Source organism: Ruditapes philippinarum, unplaced genomic scaffold (assembly GCF_026571515.1).
Source record: "Ruditapes philippinarum isolate M1 unplaced genomic scaffold, ASM2657151v2 ctg1191_1_1_1_1, whole genome shotgun sequence".
NCBI lineage: Eukaryota > Metazoa > Mollusca > Bivalvia > Venerida > Veneridae > Ruditapes > Ruditapes philippinarum.
In genome coordinates this window covers 49,590-62,463 of record NW_026853614.1, presented here as the reverse complement: position 1 = coordinate 62,463, position 12,874 = coordinate 49,590, and the positions used below count along the sequence as shown (strand labels likewise).

The 12,874-nt window shown below is 31.7% G+C and overlaps 1 protein-coding gene across 1 annotated transcript in view; it reads right to left on the bottom strand.

The window, feature by feature from the left end:
* LOC132737357 (uncharacterized) overlaps positions 1 to 11,169 on the bottom strand; it is a 72,691-nt gene extending 61,522 nt beyond the window's left edge. Inside the window, exons 1-10 of the mRNA XM_060724628.1 lie at positions 11,077 to 11,169; positions 10,474 to 10,722; positions 9,914 to 10,129; positions 5,617 to 5,844; positions 4,741 to 4,953; positions 4,330 to 4,473; positions 3,857 to 3,994; positions 2,843 to 2,980; positions 2,389 to 2,526; positions 1,587 to 1,724 (exon numbers count right to left, since the gene is read on the bottom strand). Of these exons, the coding sequence (XP_060580611.1) occupies positions 1,587 to 1,724; positions 2,389 to 2,526; positions 2,843 to 2,980; positions 3,857 to 3,994; positions 4,330 to 4,473; positions 4,741 to 4,953; positions 5,617 to 5,844; positions 9,914 to 10,129; positions 10,474 to 10,722; positions 11,077 to 11,161 (1,687 nt within the window). The 5' untranslated portion in view covers positions 11,162 to 11,169. The remainder of the gene's footprint in view (positions 1 to 1,586; positions 1,725 to 2,388; positions 2,527 to 2,842; positions 2,981 to 3,856; positions 3,995 to 4,329; positions 4,474 to 4,740; positions 4,954 to 5,616; positions 5,845 to 9,913; positions 10,130 to 10,473; positions 10,723 to 11,076) is intronic.
* Positions 11,170 to 12,874: the final 1,705 nt, after the last annotated feature.

Here is a 12,874-nt window from a genome sequence, read left to right as displayed (position 1 = left end):
CCAGATGCACACATACCACTGACTTTATCACATGATGTTTCATTGTAACAGTGACATTCATTTGAGCAATTTTGTCCAAATGTTCGCCCGGGACACTCTACAAAATTGATTCGATGTTTTAAAACAGTTTAAATGCTTACGTTTATTCTAGGTTATATAAAAGCCTGAAGTGAAAATGAATGTAAATTCTTGATTACAATTTCTGTTCACGTTCCAAATAATGATAACATCACTAAAGCGTTTTTCCCTATTAAACATAGAAGGACCGGAATTATGTGAAGATATACAAAAAATCACTGTTGACGACCTATCTTTAGCTTGATATCAGATACGGCATGTCGTGTTAGAATCGAAATCATATATTACAAGTAGTGAATTTATCGCTTAATAAAATCACTGTTTGTCGCTCGGATGAGTATATCACTTCTTAATTCGACTGAATAGGTCTACCAATGGCTCATTTTTCCTTTAGTATTTCAAATAAGGATAAAAAACAAAAGAAAATATCATTTAGATAACCTTCTAAAATGCTGCATGAATGAAAAGATAACGATTTGAGATATTTAGAATTACCATTTAACTGATGAATGATATTTTCGTTCTAGAACATTTTATTATCTAGCTGCTATAAAAATATAATTATGCTATACCGGATCATGTACCTCACACTTGCCAGTCATGTTCATGTAAAGTTCTTTCGTGGTTTGTTCAAATGTCTAGTAATAAACAATATCAGGGTAATTATGCATTGTTTTGTAGAACTTCCATTATAGACCAACTCACCTTAACAAAAAGGCTTTATGTTTCATCGATAGGAACATAATTGTGTATTACCTTGACTACAAGAACTACCATGCCATCCTGCATCACAAATACCTATTAGACATGTTCCGTTGATATTATTGCAGGAGGAGTCGTTGTAACAATGACATTCCATTTTACATTTATCCCCAAACGTTCCATGAGGGCACACTTAAACAAGATAAACAAAACGCGTAAACAGTGACGTCAAAGTCACACCTGAGTATACATTTAAACATAATACTTTATATCGATCAAAATTGTGTCAAATGCAGTATGCAAGTTTAGAAGTCTATATATTTTACTTTCTAAATGTTAAAGATTTGATCATTGTCTTATATTTGTTAATACTTGATTTATGCTTAAAAGCACATTATGGCTTGGACATACATTACATTTTCTCTCCCAAGAAAGGGCATGTATGTGTTTAACGTTTAAATAATGTTCTTAGAGTATTTACATGCTTATCACATTTGTTTAATTATTTGTATTATAAAAGTAAAAAAAAGAAGTAAACAAAGTAGTGTTTGACTTATGTTTAAAAGGCCCTACTTGTATTTGTACAAATGACACTAAAGCAACGAAAGGAAAAGATGACTTAGGTATTAGCCAATTATCTACATTTTATAAACTATAACGAGAAACCAAAAATAGTATAGAATTGAGAAATAAAAATAAATAAGTCTGGGGCATAATGGGTCTTAAAAGAAGAACATTTTTATAAAATACTTCTAGATGACTTCAAAATGACTACTTATTTAACTTAACTGAAAATGCACAATTACCTTGACTACAAGAATCACCCTGCCAGCCGGGATCACAACTACCTGATGCACACATGCCACTGACTTTATCACATGATGTTTCATTGTAACAGTGACATTCATTTGAGCAATTTTGTCCAAATGTTCGAGCAGGACACTCTACAAAAATGATTCGATGTTTTAAAACAGTTAAAATGCTTACGTTTATTCTAGGTCATTTAAAAGTTTGAAATGAAAATTGATGTACAATTTTAATTACAATTTTAATTAATATTTCCCAAACCACGATAACATCACTAAAAGTCATACTTGTATAGTTATATGCATGAAATATATACATTTGTAATTCGATATTGTGTTATATTCGAATTCAAGCTTTATATAAATGGGCATATATCTTCCTTTTATCCTAGGAAAAACAATTAAGCCATTTTTTCTTCGTATTTTTGAAAATTATCTCTCTTCCAAAAGTTCGTAAAGTATCAAATTTAAGTGTTATGACAACAGCTACTTACATGAATAAAAAGATAAGGATTTAAGATATTAAGAATAAGCATTTACCTGATGAATGATATTTTTGTTCTAGAACATTTTATTATCTAGCTTTTATAGAAATATATGATATTTCGGATCATGTACCTCACAATTGCCAGAAATATTCATGTAAAGGTCTTTCATGGTTTGTTCATATGTCTAGTAATAAACAATATCAAGGTAAGTATGCATTGTTTTGCAGACCTTCCATTATAGACCTCACCTCACCTCAACTCAACCACGAAAAGGTTTTATGTTTCACCTATATAGGAACATAATGGCGAATTACCTTGACTACAAGAACTACCATGCCAACCTGCAGCACAAATACCTATTGAACATGTTCCGTTGATATTATTGCACGAGGAGTTGTTGTAACAGTGACATTCCATTTCACAACTGTCACCAAACGTTCCATGAGGGCACGCTTAAACAAGATAAACAGGATGCGTCAACAGTGGCGTGAACATCATACTTTAATATGCATTTTAATATTAAAATAATACTTTAAAAACGATTAAGATGGTGCAAAAGGCAAGATGCAAATTAAGAAATCTTTACATGCCATACTGCACACTATTGCTTACTGATTTAACCACTGTTTTACATTTGAAAATAAGACATTTGATAAATAAAGCATGCTTCTTGATGTCAATAAAAAGACATGAAGGGGAATATCTCTATTGATCTTACAAACAAATTACAATAACTATATTTTAATTTTTCTGATAATGCACAGTTACCTTGACTACAAGAATCACCTTGCCAGCCGGGATCACATTTATTAGATGAACAAACTCCATTGACTTTATCACATAATGTATCATTGAAGCAGTGACATTCATTTGAACAATTTTGTCCAAATGTTCGAGTAGGACACTCTACAAAATATAAATGAATTCAAAATGAAAATAGATGTTGTAAAGCAGTTAAAAGTAAATAAGATATATCTGATGAAATATCCTAAATAAATCAACGAACAGTAATTATTAACTGAAACGGTTTTTTTTACATAGAATGTCTATGTAGTTTAAAACACATTATATTGTTCATTAACAGAACACATTTTTAAGTAAGTTGCACAATGATTTTATGCATGCCTCATCCGTTTTATACATATTCTGAAACATTTACTACATTCTAGGTATTTTGAAATTAATTATTTTATCACAAAATAAACACCCGATTTTACAATCAATTGGTAACAAACATACACCTTATATTATACACTTTAAACCATGCCTTCTTTTATTAAGCGATATAAAAACTTTTTATGAATATGCATTTAAATTTGTATGTTTAATATGTCTAAAACATCATTCGATGAAATAACATATTCAAAATCAAACTTAATATGAATCACCGTTCGTATAGTCTGAGACAAAATGTGACATAATTTCCGCGATGCTATTGCTAAATAAATTGTTTTTCAAACGATCATTTAGTATTTCATTTAAGCCTTATGCAGTTGGCTTTTCCCTTATCAATGATAAAATGATGATCATCATAGGCTATTGAACTAAAAAATTATTATAATTCTTTCATAAAACATTGTTATTCAATGTTATATCTTTTTGATAAAATTCCTTTAATTAATGGTTGTTTTTTTATTGTATTTGGTCGCATATCTATCGGCCATCCAGCTTAAACTATTTGCTTTTATATAAGTGATCTTTTAAAATTTCAGAAATTGTGGAATTGCTAGTACAAAATGGATATTTTATTTTCAGCTAATAGAAGAATAAATAGCATATTACCTAGACTACAAGAACTACCTTGCCAACCTGCTTCACAAATACCTATTGAACATGTACCGTTTATTGTATTGCACGAGGATTCGTTGAAACAGTGACATTCCGTTTTACAATTTTCACCAAACGTTCCGTGAGGACACGCTAAAACAAGATAGAACAGTCACATCAACAATCAAACATGCCAACGGTGACGTAAGCAGCACACTTTTCTCTTCAAAGAGTTTCGTTTTTTTTGTTTTTACATTATTCATTTTAGCATGTTAGTAGCAGATCAGAATGTGTAATGATTCAATTCAAAGTAAGATGACAGAACCATGCTATACTTATTGTTATGATTATGCTAAATGCATGAAGCGAATTCATAAAACGTTGCTTTCACGTATTAAAAGAATAATAGTTATTTTTTGTGCGACGGCAGATATTTAACAATGAATTGCTAGATTTGATGTGTTTCTCAATTTGTTTTACATACTTACATACATTGCAAGCTGATCCATCCCAACCAGGTAAACAATAAGGTGTCTGGCATTGTCCAGTCAATGAATCACATACTTTATAGTCCAAACAATGACATTTCTGAGAACACGATTTTCCAAAATGTCCAACATTACAGATTTTATCTGTAATAATTGATTTTGTTTATGAAAAAAGATAATGAGTGTATACTCGACAAATGATATTAATCTGGCAAATACTAGTCCAATTCATTAATTCATATGACTTAAACAAAAAGATATGTGACAAATTCGACTAAGTGTGTAGTTGTAAATGGAATAATTGTAGGAATGTCATGAATTGATTTGTACTTATGCATTCATACACAGTTGTATTTATATTTGACAACAAAATGTTTATGATGACAATTGTACGTAATATTATAATATTACCTTCTGTGTAAATGACAAACTCACAAATAGTGAGAATATTGCCGACAAGACTAATCATAAAGCTTTGTGCAGTAACTGGTTCAGGTAGAAAATGAACAGAATGCGTAGAATTTATGATTTCTTGTACTGTAAATAACAATTCGCCCGAGTCTACTGAGCAAACAGGCGTGCCACATGAATACACTTCAGCACCTTGTAACTGATTATTGTTTGCTGAAAATATTTGTTGTTCATTTTGAAAGAATACATATGTATATTGTTCAACTAAGATTGTATTTCCGCTTCTTTTAGCTCAAACAAAAACAAGACTATACCAAATTCGCATGAAATTGCAAGGTACGGGTACTATATGAATACATTTTATATAAAAGCTACAGTCTACAATGTCTCATGAAATGATAATCTGAATGCTATTGTCACAAGTAATGAAGACGATTACATAATAAACCATCCTCAAGTGGAAGTAAAATTAATAAATATAATAATGCACAACATGTTTTGAAACATTAAGTACAGAATTTTTTTAAAATATTTACAAGAGTTTTGAATAATTTGTGTTATATTTATTTCAGATAACAATATTTATAGCACTATTTTAAAATAAAAATATTTAAAACGTGACAAAGAAAAGACTTTCTTTGTTCGACACTACAAAGCATTCTTGTTATTGAAATATGCACTAATTTACTTTGAAATCATGCAATAACCAAACAATGAAATAATAGAACTTCACGACTTCATAGGTTTAGAAAAACAATTAAAATACATTTATTTATTTAGGATGACATTGGAGAAACTCGCTAATATGAATAGCATGGTTAAAACTTATTTATAGTTTTGACTTTATAAAACTGGAATGTATAAAATCATACATACTCAGATCGCCTCTTCCATATAATTCCACCACGTAAATCGTGTACTTGTCTCTTAGATCTACCTGCCACCATGATGGGGAAGGTGCAGCCTGTGTAACACTGCAGCAATAGCAATGGTCTACGTCATAATTATCTATTCCATCGATCGCATTGTATGAAGGGTTATCCATAAAAATGCTGGATTGATTTGTAATTGAAGTGTTTCGTATTACGCTTAGTAGGTCTATAGCTATAAATTTAAATGAACATGGCAGTTGACACGTATGTTAAGATACAAACTTCTCCCGGTGTCAATACCAGTGTGGCAATACCACGTGACATTGACGTCATTTTCGGCATCATTTCCAAGACAAATGTTGCTCGATTCTGAAAAGAAAATAGCCGTAAATATTTTATTTCTGTACCAATTTCTTTGGGATATGCACCAGTCTACGGGGAAAAATATAAGCTCTCCACAGAATATTGGATCTTCGTCACTTTATAAGACGTTTTATCAAACACTTTGCATAACCTTGGAAGTTGCTTGTATTAGAGCGGGCTTCAGTTGCAAGCTATTTCGTTTTCTGGCGTTATCTGGTCTACGTCATGATTAAAAAGTCAGGTTTACATCAACCGGGAGTACGCAAGGCAAAACTCTACCTAAATGTGTTCATATTTTTATTATGAATGACATAAATCTTAAATTTTTCTTCAATTGTCAATTCTGGCACCAGTTCCAAGTCGAAAAACAAGGACTACAGTTTAAAGCAGATTTTAGAATTCGTTGCAAATGCAAAGCAACATGCCTACCGTTCTCTTTCTATAATTACGTTAACCATGAAAAACATTTTATTTAATATACGATTTACATAAACACAAAGGAATATTTAAATGATTTTTACTCGCTGCGCTATAAGTGATTTTAAAAGTCGTAAAATTGTTGTCTGCATTTGTAAAGAAATTGATTTGCTCTTTAATCATTGTTCTTTCACGGTAATGATTATGAAAAATCTATTTATGTCATGTAGTAATACTAAACGTGGAATTGAAAACAGAAACCCTAAATATCGCCCAAAACGGCAAAATTGAAAATGTTGCAGGCTCGGATTGACTTAGCTAGCCTGTCCAATGAACGTGCACATTCAGGATCACTTCGATTTGTATGCTGTGAAAAGGGTTACGCCTCAACGCGGCAATTTTAAAGTCAAAGGTTATTCTTTTGTAAAGAGTTATTTATACGTATAACCATATATATATAAAGAACCTGTAGCAATGTTTTAGTATGATAGATTCAGCTTTTTAACACAGTGGCACTCGTTGATAAAAAATATTTTTACATCCTGTTTTCATACCCACGGTAACCGTTTTTCGTGAACTGGATATAACTTCGTTCACTTAAGAACACTATTAAACACACTATTAAACACTATCTATTTTATAATTGCATTTATTTCTGTTGATAAACTGCATATCTGACAAATTTAGTTAATTATATCAGTCAACTCAGCTTTATCAGAGAGCTCACCAATATACATTGTAAAGAGAGGAAGGGAACGGAATATTTATGGTTTGAACACATTTAAATCGAGTAGAACTTTTTAACAATAATGTCTCTTTCAACTGAATAAAAACGATAGGGCTATTTGGGACTATTTCTTATCGATGTGGTCATTGGCTGTAAATGCATGGATTATTGCACGCGGCATGACCTGCAGATGTCCTCAACAGGATTTTTGTAGCATTTTAAGATTTAAAAAAGGACCACACATTAAAATCTAAAACATGATAAACATGACGCATATACTAAATAAGTGAATTATCTGATATGTAAATAAAGAAGTAAGTCATTTGACAGTTGAAGGATAAAAATTGAATATACTCTTAAAATGTAGTCGTAATTTTACTAAGCTTATGTTAGCTATCAATTATTCAATGGATGCATCAGTGGCATATGGACCCCAGTCAAAGATCTTGCCGATGTTGCTATTACAGATGTTAATGAAAATATTTATATAATTATTGAAAATCATTGTTATTTCCGTCTTTTTGAATGTTTTGTTACAAGAAATTTGACTGTGATCGATGGCTGTTAGTTTGTAAAATCATTTATCTGTTTACTATTTTCTACTTTGTTTACTCCACATGGCGTCCATTCTCGTTCTTATTCATGGCTATTTTGGGTCTTTTTTTATAAATAGAGAATCACAAGTAATGCAACTAAGTAACAATACTATCAGATTTACACGGCAAAGTTCCAAGTTCAAATTGTGATTTCGTTTATCAAACTCTAGAAATTTATTATACAACAATTCCAGAAAAAATATATACCTTTTAAAAGTCTCTCTTTTGAAGACAGAAGAACCTATTCGTCACATTCACGAGTGTCAGTGTTTGTCAGTTACTCTTTACAAAAATAAACTGAAAAAATACCTTTAGCTTTACAACACTCGCGTTAAAGTGTAACCCTTTCCATAGCATACAAAAGTGTTTTTTTTTTATTTTAACTCTTTCTCTCACTGAGAGCACATATATTTCTTATCAATTTCGCCATTGTGAAATAGAATAAACACATTTTACTAACATAGGATATTTATGAGCAATACTTTAAACATCTTCAAAACGAAACCAAAGTATTATTTTCTGACAGGACTAAATCTACGTGATTTGACGTGCACTATTGCGATACCAGTAAGTGTTATTGCTTTAAGGAACAATCAGTTTTTTCACAATCTCTCTGTGAAAGATCAACAATGAAAACCTAAATTGTAGAAAGAGAACGGAAGGCATGTTGCTTTGCATTTGCAACGGATTCTAAAATCTGCTTTAAACTGTAGTCCTTTTTTCGACTTGGAACTGGTGCCAGAATTGACAATTAAAGAAAAATTTAAGATTTATGTCATTCATAATAAGAATATGAACACATTTAGGTAGAGTTTTGTCTTGCGTACTCCCGGTTGATGTAAACCTGACATTTTTTATCATGACGTAGACCAGATAACGCCAGAAAACGAAATAGCTTGCAACTGAAGCCCGCTCTAATACAAGCAACTTCCAAGGTTAAGCAAAGTGTTTGATAAAACGGCTTATAAACTGACGAAGATCCAATATTCTGTGGAGAGCTTATATTTTTCCCCGTAGACTGGTGCATATCCCAAAGAAATTGGTACAGAAATAAAATATTTACGGCTATTTTCTTTTCCGAATCGAGCAACATTTGTCTTGGAAATGATGCCGAAAATGACGTCAATGTCACGTGGTATTGTCACACTGAATACATTAAACAATTATTTATGAAAAATGATATTTAAAGGTATAAAATGTATTTTCGTTTCAGATTTTAAACAATAACTGCGTTTACGATTTGCTTGCTCGTCATTCAATGTTAGTAGGCAAGCTACAGATTAGATATTATAGCCGTTTAATAATGTTACAAGTTAAAACACGAGGCTATCTGATATGTATGAGGGGGCGTAGCCCCCGAGTATTAATCAGATTGCCGAGTGTTTTGATGTTCTTTCTCTTTTGTATCATAGTCAAACATAAAAACACGTTCCCTGTTGTCACAATATGAAACCCCAGAAAAAAGAAACCAATGAACGAGCAACTGAATATGATATTTCTATTGTTTCCCCTTTCTCTGTCGTCACAATAAGTTAACCCCTACAGAAATAAGCTAATGAATGGACATGCTCTAGAGTGCGGGTAACTAATACCTGCACTCCAGTTAACGCACTGTGCATGTATATGTATATGATTTAACTCTGACACATTTTCAACATAAAGGTCCCCAAACTATGATACAAGTATGTTTATTAAGTATTGTAGATTTCTTTTTTTATATAGATATTAGGGTAAAAGTTCAAAAAATTCATCGTTTAAGTATTATAGGAGTTTTTCTTCCCTTGTATTACATTCAATTTTATGGCGCCACGAATTTATAACACCCAATAAGTTGCGAGTTACCCATTTAACCAAAGTGGGTGGAGCGAATTAGAGTAAGTTTAAAAAATGTAAATGCTTAAAATCTTTGAATGTTTTTGAAACTGCAGGAATGTGTATAATAAAACTAAAATGATATCAGAGTCTTTGAATAGACAGACTGGTGTTTTTTAAAAGTTTTTAATGAAATCAAAAAGCGTACGATCTGTGTCTTTGTTAAAATTTGATCTTAACGGCTCCGCATTTAGAAATATCTTTAAGTGTACGAATCAAAATGTTTGTATCTTTTTATTTATCTTATATACTTTTCGCATAATTTTCCCAAGTTACGGTAAAGTATTCATCAAAACTGCTTTTCATTATAATCTTGATATACTCACTATCTTGAACCATCTTTATCTCGCATATTGTCAACACACTTACAGATGATCGTCGTATCATCAGATATCTAAATAGGTATGAACTTGATGCTTGAAGCTCATACAAGTGACTGTCATTTTTCGTACTACCATTATATATTAACGTTCCATTTATTGTTGTCAATGTTGTCGTGTTGCTTACAAATACTGAAATGTTCTGATACTCATCCGTGTGTCCTAAAACAAATGACGTGAAAGTAACACGTTATAAGCTTTACCTCAAGAAAAACGTAGACCTTATTACAGATGTGAAGAACTGACTAAGATATTCAAATTTAAATGTAAGGACTCATTTAGGATTAAGAGAGCTATTCCATAGCTTTAATGTGTTGCTGTAAAATATTTTAAAAACCAGACAGGTTTAAAGTATCAATAATTCAACCCGAAAAATGTAAGCTGTTAACTATATGTTGATTTTAAAATGAACACGTGTTTTAATAAACAAGATATAAAATATCTGAGTAAGTATGGAATATTGTTCTAGTATCGAGCGAAAAGTTATGAAAATATGAAACGCATACCTTTGTCAAATCGTCCAAATATCCGAATGACACTGACTCTATAAATCCTGCCCAAGTCTAATTGTAGCCATGGTGGTTCAGTGCCTGATGTCGAAGCACAGCACCTGCAAGTGTTTGGGTCTTCAAGATAGACATTGTCTATAGCATTGTAATTATCCCAGGATGTTTCTGGAACATTATAATTGCTGGTACTCGACAATCGTACCGACACTTGCGACTTTATTCTTTGAACTAGGTTGTCTACCGGCACTGGGATAGATAATGATAAACATGATTAATATTATTATTCAGAAAAACATTTTAAAATATTTATTGAAAATATCAATACTTAATTGTTGTTGATGAAAACTATCCCAGTCAGATGAAGCTAGCAGTTCTCAATTATCAAAATAATAATAGATTATCGCTTAATAATTTAGAAAAAATTAATTTAGTTGTCATAGAAATTCGTATTTGTACTAATCGATGTTCCGGACATATATTGTCCGATATTCTTTTTAAAAGCTAAAAATTCTTCACTGTATTAGGTTCGAATATGTAAAATATTAAAACAAGACTCAACAAAAAAGGTTGGATTCAAGGAACGCATTAACGTTTACTTACTTGTTTTCATCGTCTGTATGTCATGAAAATGTAGAAGTAACGACAGGATTAGAACATAAATCATCCTTGAAAGCATTTGCTGCATCAGAACCTGACAAATGCAACAAACACATATTTTTGTGATTTCTTACTTCATTTGCACAATAACAAATAACCTCTGAACATAGTGTTCTTAGTCGAGTGTTTTCGTTATCTTTTTTTTTTTTCATTTACTGGATATTCACATTTGTCCTATTAGCATTGGGTTTTTATCGGGATATTGGAATGCAATTGATCGTTAAGATATGGAGGGTCAAGTGCCTAATGCTTAAAACATGGTACAACACTCGTTATTGAGGTATATTGTAACGCTTTGTTTAAATGTAAACGACCATACATCATAGTTTAAAACTGGAGTACTAACACATTTTTTAAATCATTAATTTTTGGCATACCTTTTGTTAAGTTAACACATGTCAGCTGGTTTCTACAAAACTGCTGCAGGGAATAGATTACAACTTCACATAATTGATAATTTAAACTATTAAAAATTTTCCCCGCAGGAAACCGTTTTAACTTGCTATCACTTGAAACGGGGTTGTATTTAAAATATCACGTGCAAATTAGAGTAGATAATAAAATAGATAAAAACGATATTGAAATGTGCATCCATTTTGAACTAAATCACTAAATTACACAAACATAATTGATCCAATTACAATGTATTTATACAGCTGGCTTTAATTCGACTGACGTGCGTGTTATCTAATCGCAAAAGAGAGCCCAATGCTGCAGCACTTGCAGTTTTTCCAAAGTTAAATTAGGTAATCAAGGGAGACTTGCTCATTATGCTGACAAACAAACAGGTAATGTGACATAAGTGACATGATAACTTATTAAAGGTAGGTCAATCGGCTAAACGGTAATCATGGTCAAAGTTGAATCCAAAACTACAAAGTACAAGTTGATAGTTTTCTACATTAAGTGGCCCATTTTGTGATTATACATGTAAAGCCTGTTCATACCTGAAAATTTGAAAATGTTACAGACTCGATAAAATTGAGCCTGTTCATTGACAGCAGTGGTAAATGCAAGCTTCCGTCCACACCTCCGATAGCGTCTTTGATGAGCACATTTCATCAACAATGCACAAAAGAAGACCGTTATGTTCTATCATAACGTTCAACGTACATGACTAACCTTGACATTTGAACTTGATACATAATCCTTTGCAAGACATATCATCGTTATGTCTAATACGTTATGCCAAGTTATTTCCAAATCAATATAGGAATGACAGAGTTGTTGACCGGACAAACCGTCAATAGATTATCAAAATCACATCATGCATTTAAAGTACGGGTGTGATTAGATATTCGAGCTTCCTGAGGCATGGTTTTTGCATGCAACACTTAGTCAATATACTTATGCCAGCTTATTGTAAATACCATAAATGAATGACGAATATCAGTGCGGTAAATAAATTCATATCATTTAAGAAAATGATATAATAGCGTTGGTTCTACAAGCGTAACCTAGATGTTTGAGCCAGCGACCTGATTTTTTCGCACGATACCTAATCATGTAATTGTCCACGTCTTTGCTAAGGCATTTCCTAAAATCATTCAGGAGTGAAATAATTATTATCCGAAAAATACGAACGTCAGAGCACTGTTTGTAAATGCTTTTCTCTGAGTAAAACATTTAACTCAAGGATGAAAATAGTATATCATTAAACAATGCAAATGACAAAGATATAGACTATGCTCAGAGTCGGGACAATGGGATAAAAGAAAAAGAAATGACAAGACGGACATAC